General features: G+C 44.5%; 1 protein-coding gene across 1 annotated transcript in view; it reads left to right on the top strand.

Annotated features, from left to right (window-relative positions):
- The window catches only part of LOC134984906 (zinc finger protein OZF-like), a 34,264-nt gene extending 14,420 nt beyond the window's left edge, over positions 1-19,844 (top strand). The window contains exon 3 of the mRNA XM_063950378.1: positions 17,262-19,844. Within this exon, the coding sequence (XP_063806448.1) occupies positions 17,262-18,481 (1,220 nt within the window). The 3' untranslated portion in view covers positions 18,482-19,844. The remainder of the gene's footprint in view (positions 1-17,261) is intronic.
- Positions 19,845-27,157: the final 7,313 nt, after the last annotated feature.

Below are 27,157 nucleotides of genomic sequence, written 5' to 3'. Positions count from 1 at the left end.
TTGGCCCTGGCCTCGGCCAGGCGAGTGTCAGAATTGGCGGCTTTGTCTCACAAAAGCCCATATCTGATTTTCCATTCGGACAGGGCAGAACTGCGGACTCGTCCCCAGTTTCTCCCTAAGGTGGTGTCAGCGTTTCACCTGAACCAACCTATTGTGGTGCCTGCGGCTACTAGGGACTTGGAGGACTCCAAGTTGCTAGACGTTGTCAGGGCCCTGAAAATATGTTTCCAGGACGGCTGGAGTCAGGAAAACTGACTCGCTGTTTATCCTGTATGCACCCAACAAGCTGGGTGCTCCTGCTTCTAAGCAGACGATTGCTCGTTAGATTTGTAGTACAATTCAGCTTGCACATTCTGTGGCAGGCCTGCCACAGCCAAAATCTGTAAATGCCCATTCCACAAGGAAGGTGGGCTCATCTTGGGCGGCTGCCCGAGGGGTCTCGGCTTTACAACTTTGCCGAGCTGCTACTTGGTCAGGGGCAAACACGTTTGCAAAATTCTACAAATTTGATACCCTGGCCGAGGAGGACCTGGAGTTCTCTCATTCGGTGCTGCAGAGTCATCCGCACTCTCCCGCCCGTTTGGGAGCTTTGGTATAATCCCCATGGTCCTGACGGAGTCCCCAGCATCCACTTAGGACGTCAGAGAAAATAAGAATTTACTTACCGATAATTCTATTTCTCGTAGTCCGTAGTGGATGCTGGGCGCCCATCCCAAGTGCGGATTGTCTGCAATACTTGTACATAGTTATTGTTACAAAAATCGGGTTATTATTGTTGTGAGCCATCTTTTCAGAGGCTCCTCTGTTATCATGCTGTTAACTGGGTTCAGATCACAAGTTGTACAGTGTGATTGGTGTGGCTGGTATGAGTCTTACCCGGGATTCAAAATCCTTCCTTATTGTGTATGCTCGTCCGGGCACAGTATCCTAACTGAGGCTTGGAGGAGGGTCAAAGGGGGAGGAGCCAGTGCACACCACCTAGTCCTAAAGCTTTTATTTTTGTGCCCTGTCTCCTGCGGAGCCGCTAATCCCCCATGGTCCTGACGGAGTCCCCAGCATCCACTACGGACTACGAGAAATAGAATTATCGGTAAGTAATTTCTTATTTTTGTAGTATTACTATTTTTTTTGAGTGATCTTTGTAAAAAGCATCTTATACGCACCTTAGAGTCGCTCCAACAACTCCCCGCCGGGTCACGACAACGCTTACCCACGTGTACAGTGAGGCAGGCACAGGTTCTGGTAAACCTTCATGGGCTACTTTGCACAGACATTATCCAATGTAGCTGAGTAGTTTATACCAGCTCCTATACCAGTGATAGGTTTCCCTATTAACCCTTACATGCAACATTCATTCTGAGGTTTATACACCTAGGGAATTGTCAGCCTCTCAAAAAAGCAGAAAAGGATTTTTTGGGAAATTTGTTGACGCTCCTGTTCAAATCTCTGCTGCCTCCCGCTTTTAACTTGGATCTATCCCAGAAGATCCAGAGAAAATACAGGAGAGTGATAAAAAGTGGAAAGAGAGGGTTGGCGCTGAGGGCGAAATAAAAGATTGATACTTATCTAAATAACGAGGTGTGTTGACTTTATGGCGTCTCTTCTTTCCCTTTATATTCTTAATGGTATTCCTCCAAAGAATTTCGGACAGTGCATGTAAAATAAGGATTGCAATGATTGTAGATTATATGTTGAACCCAATTACGGATGAATTATTCCTGTCTGGTTATTCTTATATGTAATTTATAGTAGGATGCCGTTTGGAGGACTGTGAAGAGAATGTATAGTGATGTCATCTGCTCCAATTTCCGGATTTTTAATATAAATACATTCTCTTCACAGTCCTCCATCAGCCTTGATAAAGAGTAGTAAACTCGAAACGCGTTGGTCGAGGACCATTGCCTGCTGGACAATACACCGCTCGTTTTTGGGAGAAAGGTACGGCCATTGTTTTTACTATATTTAGCCTATAGATGCCGGTTCTTGTAGACTGAATATTGGTCCTCCCAATCCCCCACACGGGCGGTGCTTTCCGTCAATCAATGCTTTACTTATTCTCTGTAATTCTTTTATAAGATTTTTTTTAATTAAAATTTGTTTATACTTTTTAAATGAGCCACCATCTTCTTGAAAAGAAGACAAAGATACCTTTATGTGACTGCAATATATAAGAACACCTGTGAGTACAGGTACGCCCTTTTGTACTTGAAAGATACCTTTTATATGAGGATATTACACCTAACCAGTGTTAGTTAGGTACGCACTGTAGGAACCCATTCTGTGCACTGTTTTGTTGTACTTTATTGGAGCGTGGTCTTGTCTTAAAGATACGTTGATAAGTCTGCTATCAATTTTCATTGTGTAAGTTGAGGTACGCGTCCACCTCATGAGATTACCCTATTGAAATATGTGCGGTTCCTAAATCTTCTGAAAAGAAACTGCTATGGGTTTCATTATACCATTTATTGTGTAAGCTTGGTACATCTATTAAGATAAATTACATATAAGAATAACCAGACAGGAGTAATTCATCCGTAATTGGGTTCAACATATAATCTACAATCATTGCAATCCTTATTTTACATGCACTGTCCGAAATTCTTTGGAGGAATAACATTAAGAATATAAAGGGGAAAGCAGAGACGCCATAAAGTCAACACACCACGTTATTTAGATAAGTATCAATCTTTTATTTCACCCTCAGCGCCAACCCTTTCTTTCCACTTTTTATCACTCTCAAAAAAGCAGGCTGAAAGGCTGGTGGTAAGTAAATCACATAGACATGATACAACATCTTCACAGTCTACACATGTTTTAGATGAGGATTCGTTGGAGGATGAGGACTCATTGCACTTCGGAAGGTCTCAGCTTAGTGGACATACCTGATCTAATTAGTGCTATGTAAGCCATTCTATCCTTAGAAGAGGCAGCAGAGCCTGTTTTAAAAACTAAGGCAACTGTGTTTAAAACATCCCAAAACAACTGATGGAAATTTTGGGTTACGCCCAGTAGTAAGTTAGAATTCCAAGAAGTGGAATTCCAATTATCCTCGTCCAGCTGGGGACTGTTTAAAAAAAAAAAAGGCACGTGGCTCCCAAAGTAGATTCGCAGGTCTTAGATTGGTGCGAAAATCTGCATTACTTTTGTTTTCAACATCAATAAATGAAGCAACGGGTAGGAGAGTCGATTGTTTTCTAAAGACCATTTTTTCTTTTGTCTTGGACAATCGTTAGACCAGCCATGGCTTGGGCTGATGCATCGAAGGAGGATATTTTAGTGGCATCTAGAGAGCAAAGGTCTCATATTGCACATATCAAACAGGCAGCGATCAGTGGACCTGTATATGGGTACAATGGCCTCTCAGACAGCAGCGGGTTGGCTACGTACATGGTAAGCTGACTCAGAATCCAGGAAGGTTCTGGGGTCTTATCTTTGCTTACTGTAGATATTTTTTTTGGTAAGGAATTAACAGTATGTTGGAGTCCGAATCAGACTCTAAGAAAGTGAAGTTTCCTTTCACACAAAATTTCAAGCCTAGTTTCCAGCTTTCCTGTCCTTTCCGAATCAAGGAAAAGCAAAAGGAAAGGGTAAAGGCAAACAGTCCCAATCCAACAGGTCTGGAAAAACTAAAAGGTATTGGGCTACCAGACCGTTTTTCAAATCTGAATATAAGCCATCAGCCTGATGGTGCAGGCCTCCTCCTGAGGGAACCCATGGTGGGAGACTTACTTATTCAGTTTGCACAGATCTGGCAGCAGTCTACTACAACCAAGAGGTCATCAGTATAAATCAGGTAGTGTGCCACTTCAGACCTAAGACCATTTTGGTAAAACAACCAATGCCATTTCTGTAGATGCCATGAAAGTATTGGCATATGCTGGGGCCACTTAGGACCCCATGGCACAGCCTGGCACTTGTAAATAGTACCCATTATCATAGAAAAGAACATTTCGGGTCTGAAGTGGCACTTTATTTGAGATTTATTGATGACCTCTCGGTTGTTTGGACAGCAGAAGAGTTAATGTGGATACTAGACACACACAATGAATGAGGGAGTGTAGTGCAAGTAACATATGTTCTGCAAAGTAATGGGCAGAGATGTTGTCCTACCGCTTATGTGCTGTGCCTGCTGCGAATCAAGTGCTGCTTCCTCAGCTGGGTCGGCTTCTACTAGGCGCCCACTGCATAATCCAGGAAAGGCCTATACCGACGCACCAGCACCGCACATCACACGCAAGAGCCACACATCGTCATGCGCCATCTTTGATTACTTTTGCACATGCGCACTATGGGGTGGTCACTTTTAAGTTTGTTTTTTAATATTTTTGCTCTGCCGGCCAGCGTGTAACAAATTTAGTTTGTCTAGTGATATTGTTGCTTGGGGCCCCTTGGCACTTTGATGCCCAGTACAGGGGTCACCTTTGTACCCTCGCCGGGCCTTCATATGAATATTGGGAATGGTTTCCGCAAGCTTGGAGACAGCAGTGTTTTCCCTCTTCATCCTCCATGTCAGCCATTGCAATGGGTAACTTCCCTGTATGGAGAATTTACAAAGGGAACTCTCTTCATGCTCCTTACATCCCTGCCGCTCTAGTCCATATACTGATGGTTCCATCATCCATCAGAAGCAGGAGACATATGGTAATAATATAACCCTCCAAGCACTGGGACTAATGCGGAGAACTCAGTCCTTTTACTATAAATCACTTTTCCAAGGAGCGTAATCTGCATCAGCAGGCCCGTATCCAGGAACCTGGCAGTGGTAGGCAACGGTTGAGGACCTCCGTCTGCACAGAAGTTGGCTGCAGGGGGTATCTGCAGATCTTCTTATGCTATCCCCTCAACAGCCCCTACTCCATCCTTTGGGGCTTAAATCACTGTTGCCCCCTCCAGTGTATTATTGCTGGATGTCACCTGGAGGATCCTCCATCTTCCCCAGATCGCTCACCTCCCCCATCCTGACCGGCTGAGGGCCTGGCTGAATGCTATTCTTACTCTTGCTGGCATCTCCTTCATGACCCCAGGTGCATTATCCCTGTCTCTCCTCTGTGCTCTGCTGGCTAGACTTGAGTCTTCTACATCACAGAGAAGACTGGGTTGCAAGTGTTGTCTCCTAACATCCACTTTATCAGCATTTGCTTGGATGTCTCCTAGTGCTGACATAGTTACAGTCCACAAAACTTTTATGGGGCTTACAGTAGCGCAACATATCCCCATCTAGTTCCTGCTCTGATCTTGGGTTATCAGCCTCTGATACACGTGTCCTTTCTAATCCACAAGGTACAGACCAGCTCTCAGATTTCAGCTCCTCACTCTCTAAATTGCTAAGTGGGAACAATAATTCATAATTGTCTTGTCAGCTGAATATGCTGGTCAGCCGGGGGCATGATGCCACCCTCGACTGGTGGTCAGGAAGTAGGACAATAATACCCCATCCATGGTTATCTCCTCTTGGACACAGTCCTCATAGATCCCCTGCCAGCTGGTTAATAGGTGTCCATCTTCCATATCAGTAAATGGGAAGGTGTAGTTGTGCATTACCCACTGCTTGCCACCAAATGTGAAGGTCCTAGGTCTATGTATGTGCCAAACTGGCACCCTGCTTCCTTCTCCAAGTCCTACAGATCACACAGGACACACAATAGCAAAGATACAAATGATACCTCTATTTCTCTTACGTCCTAGAGGATGCTGGGGACTCCGTAAGGACCATGGGGTATAGACGGGCTCCGCAGGAGACATGGGCACTATAAAGAACTTTAGATGGGTGTGCACTGGCTCCTCCCTCTATGCCCCTCCTCCAGACCTCAGTTAGATTCTGTGCCCAGAGGAGAATGGGTGCATTACAGGGGAGCTCTCCTGAGTTTCTCTGTGTAAAGAATTTTGTTAGGTTTATTATTTTCAGGGAGCACTGCTGGCAACAGGCTCCCTGCATCATGGGACTGAGGGGAGAGAAGCAAACCTACTTAACTGATGGGCTCTGCTTCTTAGGCTACTGGACACCATTAGCTCCAGAGGGTCGGAACGCAGGTCTCACCCTCGCCGTTCGTCCCGGAGCCGCGCCGCCGTCCTCCTCCCAGAGCCGGAAGATAGAAGCCAGGTGAGTATAAGAAGAAAGAAGACTTCAAAGGCAGCAGAAGACTTCAGATCTTCACAGGGATAACGCGCGCCATTGCACCCACACATACACACACAGCGGGCACTGTAAGGGCGCAGGGCGGGCGCCCTGGGCAGCAATAATAAAGCTCAAGGGACTGGCTTATATATATATATATAACGGGGGTGATAGGGGTACTGGCGACAAGTGTGGCTAAAAACTATGTTTTTAAAAGCTTAAAATTAGAAACCAAAAAAGTTATAAAATTTATAAGCCCAACGCGTTTCGTCTCAACAGACTTCTTCAAAGGGACCCCTTGAAAAAACCTTTATTGGAAACTGTTTTTACTCTCATATATATATTAAAAGTACTTTTATAAATTTTATAACTTTTTTGGCTTCTAATTTTAAGCTTTTAAAAACATAGTTTTTAGCCACACTTGTCGCCAGTACTCCTATCCCCCCCCCCCCCCCCCGTTCTATACCTTTTAACATTACTACACCAGTTTTGTATTTTTAGGGGTAGGCTGACACCATTTTACAAGGTTACGTGGGCTTTTATAATAGAATTTTCTAATATATTCATATGGTTTTTTACTGAGACTCTAACCTCACAAGTGGCGCTATACTACCTCTTTTGTTCATATATATATATATATATATATATATATATATATATATATACTATAAATTAACCCCCAACCGTATTGAAAATTTGAGCAGGACCAAAGCCCGCCACTGAGGGGGCGGGGCTTGGTCCTCCAGCACTAACCAGCGGCATTTTCTCCACAGCACACTGCAGAGAAGCTGGCTCCCCGAACTCTCCCCTGCTGAACACGGTGACAGATGGCAAAAAAGAGGGGGGGCACTTTTAATTGGCGCAGTGAGTGTGTTTAATATATATATATATATATATAAGCGCTGTTTTAACTGGGAATTTGGTTTCCAGTGTCAGGTGGCGCTGGGTGTGTGCTGGCATACTCTCTCTCTGTCTCTCCAAAGGGCCTTATTGGGGAACTGTCTCCATATAGATATATCCCTGAGTGTGTGGGGGTGTCGGTACGTGTGTGTCGGCATGTCTGAAGCGGAAGGCTCATCTAAGGAGGAGGTGGAGCAGATGATTGTGGTGTCTCCGTCGGCAACGCCGACACCTGATTGGTTGGATATGTTGAATCTTTTTAATGCAAATGTATCTTTATTACATCAGAGATTGGACAAAGCAGAGTCCAGGGATAGAACAGGGAGCCAATCCATGGCTTTGACTTTGTCACAGGGCCCTTCGGGCTCTCATAAACATCCCCTGTCACATGTAGCAGACACTGGTACCGACACGGATTCTGACCCAAGTGTCAACTACGATGATGCGAGGTTACACACAAGGGTGGCCAAAAGTATTCATTATATGATTATTGCAATAAAAGATGTTTTGCATATCACAGATGACACCTCTGTCCCTGACACGAGGGTGTGCATGTATAAGGAAAAGAAACCTGAGGTAACCTTTCCCCCATCTCATGAGCTGAACGCGTTATTTGAAAAAGCTTGGGAAACTCCAGACAAAAAACTGCAGATTCCCAAGAGGATTCTTATGGCGTATCCTTTCCCTGCGCAGAACAGGTTACGGTGGGAATCCTCACCCAGGGTGGACAAGGCTTTAACGCGCTTGTCCAAAAAGGTGGCGCTGCCGTCTCCAGACACAGCAGCCCTCAAGGATCCTGCTGATCGCAGGCAGGAAACTACCTTAAAATCAATTTATACACATACGGGTGCCTTGCTCAGACCGGCAATAGCGTCGGCTTGGGTTTGTAGCGCTGTAGCAGTTTGGACGGATACTTTGTCAGCTGACATTGATACCCTGATAGGGATACCATTTTATTGACCTTAGGTCACATTAAAGACGCAGTCTTGTATATGAGAGACGCTCAGAGAGACGTTGGTCTGCTAGGTTTGAGAGCCAACGCCATGGCGATTTCTGCTAGGCGAGCCTTGTGGACCCGCCAATGGACGAGTGATGCCGACTCAAAGAGGCATATGTAAGTTTTGCCTTACAAAGGGGAGGATTTATTTGGGGATGGTCTCGCGGACCTGGTTTCCACAGCTACCGTGGGTAAATCTACTTTTCGACTTTATATTTCCCCACAGCAAAAGACAACGCTGCAATATCAGATGCAGTCCTTTCGGTCGCATAAGTCCAGAAGAGGTCGGGGCTCCTCCTTCCTTGCCAGAGGTAAGGGTAGAGGGAAAAGATTGCCTGCTACGGCCAGTTCCCAGGAGCAGAAGTCCTCCCCGGCTTCTACTAAATTCACCGCATGACGCTGGGGCTCCACTGAGGGAGTCTGCGCCGGTGGGGGCACGTCTTCGACTCTTCAGCCAAGTCTGGGTCCAGTCAGATGGGGATCCTTGGGCAATGGAAATTGTATCCCAAGGCTACAAACTGTAATTCGAAGACGTGCCTCCTCGCCGGTTTTTCAAATCGGCCTTACCAGCTTCTTCCCCAGAAAGGGAGATAGTTTTAGCTGCAATTCAAAAACTGTGTCAACAAGTGGTTGTCGAGGTTCCCCTAGTTCAGCAGGGGAAGGGGTACTATTCAACCCTATTTGTGGTCCCGAAACCGGATGTTTTGGTCAGACCCATTCTAAATTTAAAATCCCTAAACCTGTACTTGAAAAAGTTCAAATTCAAGATGGAATCGCTCCTGGCGGTTATCTCCAGCCTGAAAGGGGGGGATTTTATAGTGTCACTAGACATAAAGGATGCATACCTTCATGTCCCCATATATCCTCATCAGGCGTACCTGAGATTCGCTGTACAGGACTGTCATTACCAGTTTCAGACGTTGCCGTTTGGGCTTTCCACGGCCCCTAGGATTTTCACCAAGGTAATGGAGGAAATGATGGTGCTCCTGTGCAGGCAAGGAGTCACAATTATCCCGTACTTGGACGATCTCCTGATAAAAGCGAGATCAAGAGATCAGTTGCTGAACAGCATGTCGCTCTCCCTGAGAGTGCTGCAGCAACATGGCTGGATTCTAAATCTACCAAAGTCACAGTTAGTTCCAACGACTCGGCTATCTTTCTTAGGCATGATTCTGGACACGGAAAATAAGAAGGTTTTTCTCCCAATGGATAAAGCCCAGGAACTCCAGAACATGGTCAGACACCTGTTAAAACCGAAAAGAGTGTCAGTCCATCAATGCACTCGAGTACTGGGGAAAATGGTGGCGACCTACGAGGCCATCCCCTTCGGCAGGTTTCATGCGAGGACGTTTCAGTGGGACCTTCTGGACAAGTGGTCCAGGTCCCATCTTCAAATTCATCAGAAAATAAGCCTGTCCCCCAGTTCCAGGGTGTCTCTCCTGTGGTGGCTGCAGAGTGCTCACCTTCTAGAGGGTCGCAGGTTCGGCATTCAAGACTGGGTTCTGGTGACCACGGACGCGAGCCTCCGAGGATGGGGAGCAGTCACACAAGGAAGAAACTTTCAGGGACTATGGTCAAGCCAGGAGGCTTGTCTACACATCAACGTACTGGAATTGAGGGCCATATACAACTGCCTACGTCAAGCAGAGACTCTTCTTCGCGACCTACCGGTTCTGATTCAATCAGACAACGCCACATCCGTGGCCCATGTAAACCGCCAAGGCGGGACAAGGAGCAGAGTGGCAATGGCAGAAGCCACCAGGATTCTTCGCTGGGTGGAAAATCACATAAGCGCTTTGGCAGCAGTCATCATTCTGGGAGTGGAGAACTGGGAAGCAGACTTCCTCAGCGGACACGATCTCCATCCAAGAGAGTGGGGACTTCATCAAGAAGTTTTTGCAGAGATAACAAGTCATTGGGGACTTCCTCAAATAGACATGATGGCGTCACGCCTTAACAAGAAGCTTCGGAGGTATTGTGCTAGGTCAATGGACCCTCAGGCAGTAGCAGTGGACGCCCTGGTGACACCGTGGGTGTTTCAGTCGGTCTTTGTGTTCCCTCCTCTTCCACTCATCTCAAAGATAATGAGAATCATAAGACGAAAAAGAGTGCAGACAATACTCATTGTTCCAGATTGGCCTCGAAGGGCCTGGTATTGCGATCTTCAGGAAATTCTCACAAAAGATCCATGGCCTCTTCCTCTCAGAGAGGACCTGTTGCAACAGGGGCCCTGCATGTTCCAAGACTTACCGCGGTTACGTTTGATGGCATGGCGGTTGAACACAGAATCCTTGCTGGGACAGGCATTCCGGAAGAAGTCATCCCTACTCTGATAAAGGCTAGGAAGGAGGTGACTGCGAAACATTATCACCGTATCTGGAGAAAGTATGTATCTTGGCGTGAAGCCAAGAATGCTCCTACGGAAGATTTCCATCTGGGCCGTTTTCTCCACTTTCTATGGATATGGGCCTAAAATTAGGCTCCACTAAGGTACAGATTTCGTGCCTATCAATTTTCTTTCAGTAGAAATTGTCTTTTCTCCCAGAAGTCGAGACTTTTTTAAAGGGAGTGCTGTACATACAGCCTCCAGTGGCACCATGGGACCTTAACGTGGTGTTACAGTTCCTAAAATCTCACTGGTTTGAACCTCTTCAAATGGTTGAATTAAAATTTCTCACTTGGAAGGTGGTCATGTTGTTGGCCTTGTCATCTGCAAGGCGGGTGTCCGAATTGGCGGCTTTGTCTCATAAAAGCCCCTATCTGATTTTCCATGTGGATAGAGCAGAATTAAGGACTCGTCCTCAATTTTTGCCTAAGGTGGTTTAATCGTTTCATATGAACCAACCTATTGTGGTACCTGTGGCTACTGATGACTTGGAGGATTCCAAGTCCCTTGATGTAGTCAGGGCCTTAAAAATTTATATAGCCAGGACGGCTCGGGTTAGGAAAACAGAGGCACTGTTTGTCCTGTATGCAGCCAACAAGGTTGGCGCTCCTGCTTCTAAGCAGACTATTGCTCGCTGGATCTATAACACGATTCAGCAGGCTCAGTCTACGGCTGGATTGCCGTTACCAAATTCGGTAAATGCCCATTCTACTAGGAAGGTGGGCTCTTCTTGGGGCGGCTGCCCGAGGCGTCTCAGCTTTACAGCTTTGCCGAGCGGCGACTTGGTCGGGTTTAAACACTTTTGCAAAATTCTACAAGTTTGATACCCTGGCTGATGAGGTCCTCATGTTTGCTCAATCAGTGCTGCAGAGTCATCCGCACTCTCCTGCCCGGTCTGGAGCTTTGGTATAATCCCCATGGTCCTTACGGAGTCCCCTGCATCCTCTAGGACGTAAGAGAAAATAAGATTTTAAACCTACCGGTAAATCTTTTTCTCCTAGTCCGTAGAGGATGCTGGGCGCCGTCCCAGTGCGGACATATTTCTGCAAGGCTTGTATATAGTTATTGCTTACATAAGGGTTATGTTACAGTTAAGATCAGTCTTTGGCTGATGCTGTTTTGTTCATACTGTTAACTGGCTGCGTTTATTCCATGTTATACGGTCTGGATGGTGTGGCTGGTATGAATCTTGCCCTTAGATTAACAAAAATCCTTTCCTCGTACTGTCCGTCTCCTCTGGGCACAGTTCTCTAACTGAGGTCTGGAGGAGGGGCATAGAGGGAGGAGCCAGTGCACACCCATCTAAAGTTCTTTATAGTGCCCATGTCTCCTGCGGAGCCTGTCTATACCCCCATGGTCCTTACGGAGTCCCCAGCATCCTCTACGGACTAGGAGAAAAATATTTGCCGGTAGGTTTAAAATTTTATTTTTACACAAACTGTATATACATGTAAAATCAGTAAATACAATCTATATACACTACATACAGAATGGCCAGCAGTATTAACCACACTCTGAGAACCTTACCATGTCCAAACCACTTTGGCCTGAGGAGTCCCCTGGACAGGAACCAAGACACCACAGTTCCAGTATCTCAGGTTTCAGGAAGTGATCTGAGCTAACATATAGGCCCTCATTCCGAGTTGTTCGCTCACAAGGCGATTTTAGCAGAGTTACACACGCTAAGCCGCCGCCTACTGGGAGTGAATCTTAGCTTCTTAAATGTGCGACCGATGTATGCGAATTATTGCGATCACTAACGAGTTAGCAGTTTTAGAGTAGCTTCAGACTTACTCTGCCTGTGCGATCAGTTCAGTGCTTTTCGGTCCCGGCTGACGTCATAAACACACCCAGCGTTCGCCCAAGCACTCCCACCGTTTCTCCGGACACGCCTGCGTTTTTTCCGGAAACGGTAGCGTTTCCAGCCACACGCCCCTAAAACGCCGTACATCCGCCCAGTAACACCCATTTCCTGTCAATCACAATGCGTTCTCCGGAGCGACGAAAAAGCCGTGAGTAAAAATACTTTCTTCATAGTAAAGATACTTGGCGCATGCGCAGTGCGAACATTGCGCATGCGCACTAAGAGATTTCTCACTGCGATGCGATGAAAAATACCGAGCGAACAACTCGGAATGAGGGCCATAAAGTCCTCGGTTTGCCATTATAAAACATCAGCTTTTACCTGATGGGTGGCACCCTTGAGGCCTAGCTTTGGGTGATATGAATGAAGGGACTGGCTACAGAACAGTCTGTTTTTCCCCACTTACCCCTGCGGATTTTGCTGCCTGGCTGTCTGACAAAGACAAGGTTACAATAAAGCCCACTCCATCACATTGACAGGGGGATTTGCATCTCGGGGCAATAAAACTGGTCGCTATTAACCCCTTGCAGTCATTTGTGATGTCAGAGCCCCTTCAGCTGTTCATGGCCTCCAGTGAGAGAGGGGGCAGTGTGGGGTGTCAGCCTTGGGACTTCCTGTAGGTCACACAGCAACACTGCCAAAGAGACACAGGATAGCTTACCTGGCTGGGCAGTCACCATGGTGACCAAGTCATTACACCCTATAATACAATAATCAATATCTTCATGTATAAACAGGTCATACACATTCTGTAAGGAACAAATCCGGCTTAGAGTCCTCATTCCCTGATAGGCACACCCATATAACAAGCGGGACGATTTCCCACACCGAATACCTATAGTTAATGACAGGCCTGGATGTCACCAACTGTTTTCTGCCCATGCGTGTGCAATGCATCATGGGAGGTAGCTAGATCCAGGGGACCATGCCGTAGATAGGACCCAAAACGGCTGCGTTGTTCCCAGTTTCTAAAACAGTAATGGGAACTGTGTGTGACATCTGGATACCTTTAAGGTTGTATCTGTTTAAGGGTGAAGAGATACAAATTGTTCCCTAAGGTAGCTACTGGCGTTGCGTAGAGACCTCATAGATATACTTATATTAGATATACCTCATAGAGTTGCTTTGTAAATCATGAGGAGATTGATTATGGGCATTCTGTATGGGTGTTCTGGAGAAGGTATCCAGACTCCCTCTTTACAGAGTAGGGATCATGTTTGGAGAGATAGAATTCCTGTAAGCGGCTTCTTTGGACACCTTGTAATCTCGGAAAGGTCTACGCCATCAGCTGGAGTGGCTAGAGGAATAGTCCAGTCACACCCCCTGAGCAGAGGATCAATCTGGTTATTACACTGAGCAGAAGTCAGGTTAGGTCCCTGGGCCAGAGGAATGGTCTGGTTAGGCCCCTGGTCTAGGGGGAATGGTCTGGAAATGCCACTGGGCAGAGAAACATATAGTCTGGTTAGACCACTGGGCCAGGGGATCAGTCTTTTTAGGCCCCTCGGCCAGGGTAAAGGGTTCAGTTAGGACCCTGGGTCAAGGGAAGGGTCTGGTTAGGCCCCTGGGCCAGGGGAAGGGTCTGGTTAGGCCCCTGGGCCAGGGGAAGGGTCTGGTTAGGCCCCTGGGTCAAGGGAAGGGTCTGGTTAGGCCCCTGGGCCAGGGGAAGGGTCTGGTTAGGCCCCTGGGCCAGGGGAAGGGTCTGGTTAGGCCCTGGGCCAGGGGAAGGGTCTGGTTCGGTCCCTGGGCCAGGGGAAGGGTCTGGTTCGGTCCCTGGGCCAGGGGAAGGGTCTGGTTCGGTCCCTGGGCCATGTGAACGGTCTGTTTAGGCCCCTGGGCAGCAGATGCTCAGTCAAATAAAATGCCTAGATAATATCCCATTTATAGGGACAATAGCTTCAGGAGACAAATGAGACAATACTAAATTCTCTGGCAAAAGTGTTGGTGTAATTACTGTCATTCTCCATCACATCAGCAATTTAAAGACTTAAGAAACTGTAGGTCAGTAAAACAATACAGAAGAAACTATAGGTAAGACAAAACAGTAAGAAACTATAGGTCAGTAAGACATTACAGTAGTAAACTAAAGGTCAGTAAGACATTACAGAAGGAAACTATAGCAGTAAGAAAAGACAACACAGTAGGAAAATATGTCAGTAAGACAATACAGAAGGAAACTATAGGTCAGTAAGACAATACAGAAGAAACTATAGGTCAGTAAGACATTACAGAAGGAAACTATAGGTCAGTAAGACAATACAGTAGGAAACTATAGGTCAGTAAGACAATACAGTAGGAAACTATAGGTCAGTAAGACAATACAGTAGGAAACTATAGGTCAGCAAGACAATACAGAAGAAAACCGTAAGACTATAAAGAAGGCAACTAGGTCAATAAGACCATACCGTAAGAAACTATATAGGTCAGTAAGACATAACAGAGGGAACTCGATCAGTAAAACAATACAGTAAGAAACTATAGGTCCGTAAGACAATACAGTAGGAAACTATAGGTCAGTAAGACAATACAGTAGGAAACTATAGGTCAGTAAGACAATACAGTAGGAAACTATAGGTCAGTAAGACAATACAGTAGGAAACTATAGGTCAGTAAGACAATACAGTAGGAAACTATAGGTCAGTAAGACAATACAGTAGGAAACTATAGGTCAGTAAGACAATACAGTAGGAAACTATAGGTCAGCAAGACAATACAGAAGAAAACCGTAAGACTATAAAGAAGGCAACTAGGTCAATAAGACCATACCGTAAGAAACTATATAGGTCAGTAAGACATTACAGAGGGAACTCGATCAGTAAAACAATACAGTAAGGAACTATAGGTCCGTAAGACAATACAGTAGGAAACTATAGGTTAGTAAAACAATACCGTAGGAAACATCTAAAAAGCCTTTTTAAAAGAGTTCCTCCTAACACCGCACAACTGCTCAGTGCGCAGTCATTTCTGCGCAGAATTAAAATCTTGCAGTAAAACCTATGGAGAATTATCACCAATAACTTTTTGCTGCTAATTGGTTAGGGAGTTTTTGCGATGAACTGAATCCCCCCCACACAGTGTTTATACATACAGTATGATGTTACATTGAGATTACCGCTGGAGGAAACTCTGCCACAATATTATTGAATGTAATTTAGCCCGTTCTCGTATGGGTGTAATATATTAATATTATTCTTACTGAACATGATTACCAGCACTGAATCGGTTAACACCCAATATAATATACATGCCAATGTGTAACAACAAATACACTTGTTTTTTTATTACATTATTCACCTTTATACATTTACCTTTGTGTTTAATATATCACTGATTTATCTTACATACTTTACTGTACATAATAAAGGTTATATATTATTTATTAGTGCGCAAACAGGACAGCACTGTCTCTTCTTTGCTGTTTTATTATTGCAAAGCCCATGTCACCTCTAGTAATCCCACGTGAGTGCCCATGTCACCTCTAGTAATCCCACATGAGCGTCCATGTCACCACTAGTAATCCCACATGAGCATCCATGTCACCTCTAGTAATCCCACAGGAGTGCCCATGTCACCTCTAGTAATCCCACATGAGCGTCCATGTCACCTCTAGTAATCCCACATGAGCGTCATGTCACCTCTAGTAATCCCACATGAGTGCCCATGTCACCTCTAGTAATCCCACATGAGCGTCCATGTCACCTCTAGTAATCCCACATGAGTGCCCATGTCACCTCTAGTAATCCCACATGAGCGTCCATGTCACCTCTAGTAATCCCACATGAGCGTCATGTCACCTCTAGTAATCCCACATGAGCGTCCATGTCACCTCTAGTAATCCCACATGAGCGTCCATGTCACCTCTAGTAATCCCACATGAGCGTCATGTCACCTCTAGTAATCCCACATGAGCGTCCATGTCACCTCTAGTAATCCCACATGAGCGTCCATGTCACCTCTAGTAATCCCACATGAGCGTCCATGTCACCTCTAGTAATCCCACATGAGCGTCCATGTCACCTCTAGTAATCCCACATGAGCGTCCATGTCACCTCTAGTAATCCCACATGAGCGTCCATGTCACCTCTAGTAATCCCACATGAGCGTCCATGTCACCTCTAGTAATCCCACATGAGCGTCCATGTCACCTCCTCTGGTAATCCCACATGAGCGTCCATGTCACCTCTAGTAATCCCACATGAGCGTCCTTGTCACCTCTACTAATCCCACATGAGCGTCCATGTCACCTCTGGTAATCCCACATGAGCGTCCTTGTCACCTCTAGTAAGCCCACATGAGCGCCCGTGTCACCTCTAGTCATCCCACGAGCATCCGTTTCACCTCTAGTAATCGCACACGAGCGACCGTGTCACCTCCTAGTCATCCCACGTGAGCGTCTGTGTCACCTCTAGTCATCCCACGTGAGCGTCTGTGTCACCTCTAGTCATCCCACGTGAGCGTCTGTGTCACCTCTAGTCATCCCACGTGAGCGTCTGTGTCACCTCTAGTCATCCCACGTGAGCGTCTGTGTCACCTCTAGTCATCCCACGTGAGCGTCTGTGTCACCTCTAGTCATCCCACGTGAGCGTCCGTGTCACCTCTAGTCATCCCACGTGAGCGTCCGTGTCACCTCTAGTCATCCCACGTGAGCGTCTGTGTCACCTCTAGTCATCCCACGTGAGCGTCCGTGTCACCTCTAGTCATCCCACGTGAGCGTCCTTATCACCTCTAGTAATCCCATATGAGCATCCGTGTCACCTCTAGTAATCCCACATGAGCGTCCGTGTCACCTCTAGTAATCCCACATGAGCGTCCGTGTCACCTCTAGTAATCCCACATGAGTGTTCAGTGTTGATCAAGCTCCAGTCTAAGCATCCTTGTTTTGTAATAAACATAAAAGCAATGATTACAGGTAAAAAATGTCAGTTATAGAATTATATATTGTATCCTGTAACACCCTGGGTCTTGTCTGCTTTTATATTTCCATAATGTATTTTATTTCCAGCAGATGGACACACAAGCAGGAATATCTCAGAAGGACATCTAATGTTATCCTCGGATTGTGACATAAAAGATAATGATAGTATACAGGATTCTCCAGGAGATAACCCCATTACCCGAATTATACATCCAGCTCTATCAGCTGGTCCTTCTGATCCTGGGAAGTGTTCTCCTGATCACTCTGATATTGGTGCATCTGTTACAGCTCTGACAGTAGATATAGAGTTTCCCTGTTCTATAGATTCAAAATGTATTACACAGAACACAAAGCCTATTACCCATCAGCCAGCTAAGGCAAGTGAGAGGCCATTTCCATGTTCTGAGTGTAGGAACTGTTTTGCATACAAATCACATCTTGTTATACATCAGAGAAGTCACACAGGTGAGAGGCCATATTCCTGTTCTGAGTGTGGGAAATGTTTCGCACACACATCAGCTCTTGTTACACATCAGAGAAGTCACACAGGTGAGAAGCCATATTCCTGTTCTGAGTGTGGGAAATGTTTCTCACAGACATCAGCTCTTGTTACACATCAGAGAAGTCACACAGGTGAGAAGCCATATTCCTGTTCTGAGTGTGGGAAATGTTTCGCACAAATATCAGCTCTTGTTACACATCAGAGAAGTCACACAGGTGAGAAGCCGTACTCCTGTTCTGAGTGTGGGAAATGTTTTGCATACAAATCACATTTAGTTTTTCATCAGCGTGCTCACACAGGTGAGAGGCCATTTTCCTGTTCTGATTGTGGGAAATGTTTTGCATCAAAATCAGATCTTGTTCCACATCAGAGAAGTCACACAGGTGAGAAGCCGTATTCCTGTTCTGAGTGTGGTCAATGTTTTGCACAGAAATCACATCTTGTTAGACATGAGAGAAGACACACAGGTGAGAAGTCATTTTCCTGTTCCGAGTGTGGGAAATGTTTTGCACAGAAATCAGATCTTGTTCCACATCAGAGAAGTCACACAGGTGAGAAGCCGTATTCCTGTTCTGAGTGTGGAAAATGTTTTGTACGGAAATCAGTTCTTGTTAGACATGAGAGAAGACACACAGGTGAGAAGTCATTTTCCTGTTCCGAGTGTGGGAAATGTTTTGCACAGAAATCAGATCTTGTTCCACATCAGAGAAGTCACACAGGTGAGAAGCCGTATTCCTGTTCTGAGTGTGGAAAATGTTTTGTACGGAAATCAGTTCTTGTTAAACATCAGCGATTTCACAGGTGAGAAGCCATTTTCATGCTGTGAGAGAAATAAATCTGCTCTTGTTGAACATATTAGACATTACCCAAGTACGGAACCATTTAAATCTTCTGGAGTATAATTATCACTGTCATGCAATGTTCCTCAAGGGTCAATCCTATCTCCTAGGCTTTATAAAATATACAGTACATGCTACCACTGGGTTATATAATCAGACGTCTTGGCCTGGTCTACCACTGCTATGCTGATTACCTGCTTTTTGCTCCATGTACTGAGAACCGAATACCAATCCTAAATGGTTGTCTAGCTGAGCGCCAGGGGTGGATGATGCCAGTTGGCTGTGATTCAGTCTTTGTGAAACATAATAGAAGCTCCCCAACAAAGGACAAGACTACAGCTTTACCAACCATCTGGATTTATGCTTTGGTGTTCAGAATTGCAAAATACTGAACATGTGCTGAATCTTTGTGATGTCCTGGTTTGTGGCTGACACTGACATTGGATATCTGCCACATACAAATCCTCATTCTTCCATCTGTGGACCATAGCCAGAATCAAGCACTTGATTCCCTCAGAAGTTCATAGACTAGTGCAATGCCATCTACCTGGGTCACCCAGCAAAAGAATTACAGAGCTTGCAGCTAGTACAACATGCAGCAGCCAAGCTGTTACCTAACCAGCCCGTTCCTGCCACATAACACCCATGCTCTGCTCCCTTCACCGGCTGCCTGTAAGATGACAAATCTATTTAATAATTGGCTAACTGACCTTCCCAGCCTAACATTACATGGTCCACGGTACTAGAAGCAGCTTCTGCCTCCTTACTGCCCTGCCTGCTTGCTTCTACAGATGAAGGACTGTTACCAGCAGTACCAAGAATCTCCTGTCATTCATTTATGGGTTGAACGTTTAGTTTTGCAGCCCTGACCATGGAACTCACTGCCTTGCACAGTCCAAGAGGCCTCCACTCTAGAGACCTTCACAAGCAGACTGATGACTGTTACTCATGCTTTTCATTAATGTACCTCTATTTACTTCCTAAATAATACATCCCAAATGCTTAGGTCTTTTTTCTGCTGTTTATTTAGTATCTTGTGCTTTGTGTAAATGTGAATGTCTAATACCAGTTTCCACAATCTGTATTGTGCACGACAGTATGGCGGCCATTGGAACGTGTTTTCACTTGTAGTTTGCCTAACTTGTTGCAGACACTCATGTTGATCAGGAGTGTCGAGTGTTTTCAGATACAAGATCCTGTCCATATATACCCTGTACATTATCATGTGCATTAGAGTCACCCGGGTTTCATCTGCGGTGGTTTGTTGTATGTTACATCTATATGGTGCGGATACTCCCCTGTATTTCATAATAAAAGCTTTTGTTTGCATCTAATTATTACATTAAATCTTTTATTTTTTTATCTGTTTTATATTCCCGTCTGAGTAATTACGCCATAATGTCTAATCTCGGAGTGGACCCCAGAAGATGTAAAGAAACCGTGTAAGTGTTCCATCATTCTGTTTCGTGTAAGCATACAGGTAAGTGATGGCACGGTGGTCACTGACCGTCACATTCAGGTGGTATAATGGAAGTGGGACTGTCTGGGCTTATTCTAGTCTACTGCAGAAATAAAAAACTCAGCCTTTATCCTGCTTATAAAAATGACAAAGCCCATAAATCAAGCTTGGTCGGACAAGACAGAAGCCAATTAATGGTGGCACATCATATAGGCTGAGGACCCATGTTTCTGGGATATATGGCATAACTCCCTCTTTGCCCACAAAAACCTTCCCTTCACCATTCACAATGTCCACCATTGCCCCTTCAGAAGGGACACAACTTTCCTTTGCTTGTTCCGCCTCCTCCTTCACAGAGCCCAGGACCATCTCCATGACCATTACATGTTTATCTGGAAGCCAGGTATCTGGGAGGTTCATGGCCTGAGATGACCACAGAACTGCCAGGTAGTGGGCAAGAAGAATCCACAGCCTCCTGAGGAACTAGAGAGTCCAAAGATCCACCCCGCATGAGGCAGAGAAGGGTCAACCACAGGGACTGGCTCACCAATTTCCTTCCTAAGAGCTGCTCTTTAACCAGTTTGGTACCTGTGGGATCCCACTCCAATTTCCCTTGAGAGTCCTTACCCTCACTAATCCCTTCTAAACCTACTAGTTCCTTCCCCTTCCAACCACTCCTCCTTTTTAAGCTTTTCACCACCTGCTGTGTGAGTCCCATCCAACCACTCCTCCTCTCCTTGACTCATTGGTGTAGCAACCCCCTTCTCCCCACCCCCACCACACTGCTACACTGCAGTTAAGCTGTAAGACTTGCTGCTAGCATTACTCACTACTCAGCACACACTCACATCATGATTACACAGCTGTTCCAGATATACTGTCTCACTGACAACCAGGACGAGACACTCCCAGAAAGGCATGTATGTATGAGTACGGAGAGAGTGGGCGCAGTGGGGCTGCATCACTGACAGCTGAGCCTGTCACGTCAGTGAGGTGACAAAATGCAAGATATAATCACCTAGCTAAATCAGGCGCTAATGCAATGTTACATGTATTAAATGAGCACCAAATATATTGATTATTAGATAGCAGCTCCTATGCGGCAACTGGATGCCTTAGACGATATAGATTGTTTAAGTTTCAATAGAGACATAAAAGAGCGCTGATGGTATATAAATAAAAATATTTCTAATATTTATTAGAGTTCAATACAATAAAAACAGTTATGCCAATAATAACCAGATAAAATGTAGCCACACTATTTCTGATTGTATATAAACTGTATACAGATTCAGCTGTAATCACTCACATAGATCGATTGTATTTAAATGCAGCTGAATCAGCTGATATGTGCAGTACTGCGGTCCATTAATTAACATATTAGAGTGTAGGAGTACTCCAATTTATGTATATACCAAAGGGATCCCACGGTATGAAAGTGGATAATTTAAGTAGTTCAATATCCTCACTTATAGGTCAGTGTTCTCACCCAATGTTGGTAATCTCCGCTGGTTCCCGTCAATAGCAAAGTGCAGTGTGAGCTACAAGCGGCTGCAGGTATCCTTCACAGATGGACCAGAGGGAGATGCCGCGAGCTCCGATGATCAGTCTGCAGACGGCGTCAGCACAGCGGAGGGCGGTAGTGTTCCGTCCCGTGTGACAGCAGTGAGGATCAATGACATTGTTTATAGCAGGGTTAAACGAAGTGGATGAATCTCCTTCAGTGGACCGACAGTAGCTACAATCCTCAATGCGTTTCTCCACCACAGGCAGACGGCGGTTTCCTCAGGAGATATGAATACCCAATGAAGAAGTAAATGGGTATTTAAACCGTTTGTATCCAATTGGCATTTGAGTGGTGATATGCACACCTGAGTGAATGCTCGGTGTTGCTTAATTTGTATAGAGTATATCCACATGATGTAATTAATGCAGGTGCTCTTTTGTTAAAAAAAAGGAACTATACAGATAATATCAAGCTTAAACAATAAAACTAGTACTTATAGTAGATAGTGGTGGGAAAACAAAGAACACACTAATCCCCATATATATGTATATACAGATAGAATTTCTAATGGACATACAGATACCTAATATGTTGCTTTATTAATTTGACTTTAAATATGTCTTGCTTTATAGAGATTATTTTTTATATATAGTTTGAATATTTATCATCCTCTCTATTGCTTTGGAGAGGTTTTGTGTTTCAAGTTATTCCCACCACTTTCTGAAAACACATATATTCAATATAAAAAGGAATCTCTGAGTATAACCATTAATTTAATTGGAAAGCGCCAAGAAACAAGTATTTCAAAAGAGCTCATAATAACTAGTGATGTGCACCGGACATTTTTCGGATTTTGGTTTTGGTTCCGCGGCCGTGTTTTGGATTCGGACGCATTTTGTCAAAACCTCACCGAAATTTTTTTGTCGCATTCGGGTGTGTTTTGGATTCGGGTGTTTTTTTTCAAAAAACCTAAAAAACAACTTAAATCATAGAATTTGGGGGTCATTTTGATCCCATAGTATTATTAACCTCAATAACCATAATTTACACTCATTTTTAGTCTATTCTGAACACCTCACACCTCACAATATTATTTTTAGTCTTACAATTTGCACCGAGGTCGCTGGATGGCTAAGCTAAGCGACACAAGTGGCGGACAAAAACACCTGGCCCATCTAGGAGTGGCACTGCAGTGTCAAGCAGGATGGCACTTCAAAAAAATAGTCCCCAAACAGCACATGATGCAAAGAAAAAAAGAGGCGCACCAAGGTCGCTGTGTGACTAAGCTAAGCGACACAAGTGGCCGACACAAACACCTGGCCCATCTAGGAGTGGCACTGCAGTGTCAGGCAGGATGGCACTTCAAAAAAATAGTCCCCAAACAGCACATGATGCAAAGAAAAAAAGAGGCGCAATGAGGTCGCTGTGTGACTAAGCTAAGCGACACAAGTGGCCGACACAAACACCTGGCCCATCTAGGAGTGGCACTGCAGCGTCAGGCAGGATGGCACTTCAAAAAAATTGTCCCGCAAAGAAAAAAAGAGGCGCACCAAGGTCGCTGTGTGTATATATATATATATATATATATATATATATACTGGTGGTCACTGTCAGTAAACTGCAAAACTAAAATGCACCACAGGTATAGAATGTAGATGGATAGTATACTTAATGACGACACAGAGGTAGGTACAGCAGTGGCCTTCCGTACCGTACTGCTATATATACTAGTGGTCACTGTGTCAGCAAACTGCAAAACTAAAATGCACCACAGGTATAGAATGTAGATGGATAGTATACTTAATGACGACACAGAGGTAGGCACAGCAGTGGCCTTCCGTATCGTACTGCTATATATAGTATACTGGTGGACACTGTGTCGGCAAACTGCAAAACTAAAATGCACCACAGGTATAGAATGTAGATGGATAGTATACTTAATGACGACACAGAGGTAGGCACAGCAGTGGCCTTCCGTATCGTACTGCTATATATAGTATACTGGTGGACACTGTGTCGGCAAACTGCAAAACTAAAATGCACCACAGGTATAGAATGTAGATGGATAGTATACTTAATGACGACACAGAGGTAGGCACAGCAGTGGCCTTCCGTATCGTACTGCTATATATAGTATACTGGTGGACACTGTGTCGGCAAACTGCAAAGTGAGTAAGTGACTGAGCTACAGTGAGAGATGTCATCGGTTCAAATCCAACCTAGACTCAATTACTTTATATAGAATTCTATATTGTTCATATGTTTGAATGTTTACAGCCATTTAGAACAGTTGAAGGACACCCCAATAGTTGTTATTGGGGAATACATTTATATTATAGGTTTAATCTATTAGGTATGTATATTGAGAAGAGGCAACAAATAAATCACAAGTTGTGGCAAGATTAAGGTGGAGGAAATACCTACAGCTGTATAAACTATTTATAACCCACCCAAAGCATATCGGACCAAACCACTGTATTCAAAATAGTAGGAGCGAAAATATTCAAATAGATGTTCCTAAGATATACAGATAATAATAATTAAACAGAAAAAACATCAGTCGTTGTGACAAGAGACCATCTGAGTTAGCCATATGCATCGTCATATTCAGTGTAAATTGGTGAATATATATATATATATATATAAGTCTATTGTTGCTCATATCACACTAGAGAAAGAATAATCCAGAGATAGATACAAAGTACCATGTGTATAATATACTCCGTAGATATCGCAGAGGATATATATGTATGTATAGACTAAGTTTCTTAACAGAAGGATAAGAAAACAGCAATGGAAAAAAAGGGGGAGGAAAGAAGAAAAAAAAGGAGCTATAGGATAAAATAGAATAACATACAGATATTGATTCATATATTATTCAGCTCAATGTTTTCGTTGAGACCTAGAGGGAACAAAGTATCTATCATACAAATCCAGTATGCTTCCCTCTTACAGAGGAGGTTATATCTATCCCCACCTGGGAATGTCTGTTTTATATGTTCAACTCCCTGTATGGACAGAACCTTACAATCACCTCCATGGAGTGAGCAAACATGTCTAGGTACACTTTGTTTAGATGACTTTTTAAGAATTAATCTTCTATGTTCTAAAAACCTAGAGAGCGTATTGTTCTACCGACATATTGGCAACCGCAAATGCAGGAGATTACATAAACCACAAATGTTGTCTGGCAGTTTATATTGCCCACTATATCGAAGTATTCTTTAGTTCTATATGATAAGAATTATGATCGTCAGTGAGGTGGATGGGGCATCCCATTCCCAGCCGGAACAGCACACTATATGTAAGAGCCGGAGCGGTGCAGGGCTACTGGCTGACAGCCTATCATCTCGGTGCAGCGGCAGAAGTCTGTAAATGATGGGAAATAACATCTGGCCCATGGCTACTGTGAGGAAATGAGAGGTCTGTGACAATATAACTATGTCTCATTTCTCATGTCAGATATGTACTTTTTATCCCCATATCCCTATACATTCATCTGTTTCCTCATTCTCCATAACATGTCCATTACTGCTCACCCAATATTGTGTATAAATCAACCTTAATATTGTTAATATATGCAATTGTGTTACGTTATCTGTTACCCTTTGGATAATGTATTCATGTTAGACCTAGTTTTCTATTGTTTACTACCACCACAGTGGACACTCAAACGGTGAGTCATATAAGTGTTAGGAATATTTGTGTTTGTTTTGACTTGCATTACCTCATTCCTGCCTCTAGGGGTCTCACCTGTTGCCTCAGGTCTGAATGGCAGGTGCACACTGCCTCTGCAGGGTAATTACCTGATTGTGTGCACCTGGAGCCCAACTCCTGGTGCTGCTATTTAACTCCAGCTCACAGGCATCTAGGGGCAGATCATTGTGGTTCCGTCTGGAGTGAGACTGGGCTCTCTCCAGTTACCTTGTCCAGATTCTGCCTTATATGCATCTTGGAGACTTCCCTGCAGTTTGCCAATTCATGTGCCTTGCTTCTGGACTTCTTACCCTGCCGGTTCAGCATCTACATTCCTGGACTATTATTTGCAGTTTGTTTCCATTCCTGCCTGATCACTTCGTTTTTTGGTATGTTATTTTTCCCCTGCTTGATTTAAACCCGGATATCTTCATGTTTATTTTGTATCTATGTTTAACCTGAAATATTCCATTTATCGTGTTTTGTTCCATGTAATCAAGGATCCAGTTTATATTTATTTTTACTATCACTTTTTCTACAATAAACTTTACTTAATTTTCACCTGGCTTCAGCTGACATCTTTCCAAGCACGCACACACAGAGAACTCTAGAAATCGTTACAATAAGGTACCATTGGCCCTTTTTGTTTACTCCCTATTGTCCAACAGTGAGCTGACCAGACATGGTTGCTCTCTGGCTGATGTAATCACCTTGATTAGAATATGTATTGTATTCCAATGCTGTAAGATGCTTAGACAAAGAAGTCACACACACCCCATGTAATATGAAGCTTCTGGGGGTATAAGTAGAGCTAACCAGAGAGCTGAAAGAGATTCTATGCTCCTTGACTAAAAATAAATGTTCTGTCAGGAGTTTGTGGTGGGAATTGTCATGTGGAATTGGATTACAGAGGTGTGCTGAGCTGTTTATAACCCATTCTGTTCAATAAACCACTGTTGGATTTTCATCTACCACTGTGCCTGATTGATTTGGAACCTAGTATCTTCACTGCTACTATCGATGGTGGGTAACTACCTGGCTCTCTTCCTTTGATGGTAAAACTAGTTATCATCAGGTATAGACCATCAATGATTCCAGATCATCAATGGTTGATAGCCAATCCTAGACCAGACCCTGAGAGACCACAGCCACCACCAGATCCACAATGTGTACCTAGAAGCTGCCACATCTGGCACTTTGTTACCCGCCATCAGATCTACCTTCCCCTAGACAGCCACTTTTCCACATCTAAGCTGGAACTCTGCAGGTTTCCTTCACCACCAGCTTTGAACTCCTTTGCATCAGCATCCCGGCCAGCCACACACAGGTCCATGGAATCAGCATTAATATAACTTTTGACTCTTTATTTGCTGCAGCTGCTGTATAGTTCCTGTGATTTCCTCCAGCTTATTAACCAGCTGCACCAGCTCCTCATTTCATGTAACTCTCCCAGCTGCTGCAACAGTTTTTTCTCCTGCAGGGTCCACAGGTTATCCACAGAATAACATTGGGATATGATGACGCAACAGCAGATTTGCACCAAATGGTCAAAGCTTTTGGCCTCCCAGCATGCAGTGGGCCCGTCCATGTATCCCCACCTCCTGGCTCAGGCAAATCAGTTTTTTGTTTGGTGTGACAGGAGCCAGACTATGGTCAGAGGGCTGCTGGTGTTTAGCAGCCATAAGCTTTCTTATTTTATTTTTTATAGTCTTTTTCTTGAGTGATCTTTCTAAAAAGCGTCTTATACGTACCTTAGAAAGAGTCACTCCAACAAATCCCCGCTGAGTCGTGACAATGCTTACCCACGTGTACACAGTGCATTTTTGGCGGGCGTCTGTGTCGGATATATACTAGCAAGTCCAGCAGAAGTTACCTGGCTGTGGCCGGAGCATGGGGAGAAGGTAAGGCATCGGTTCTGCTTAGAGGGGGAACATGGACACAGCTGCACTGTTTTGGAGGAGACTACCAAACAGTCACTGA

The sequence above is a fragment of the Pseudophryne corroboree genome (genome assembly GCF_028390025.1).
Source record: "Pseudophryne corroboree isolate aPseCor3 chromosome 3 unlocalized genomic scaffold, aPseCor3.hap2 SUPER_3_unloc_90, whole genome shotgun sequence".
Classification (NCBI taxonomy): Eukaryota; Metazoa; Chordata; class Amphibia; order Anura; family Myobatrachidae; genus Pseudophryne; species Pseudophryne corroboree.
Note: the sequence above shows the minus strand (reverse complement) of the source record. Positions and strands in the feature narration are given on the sequence as shown.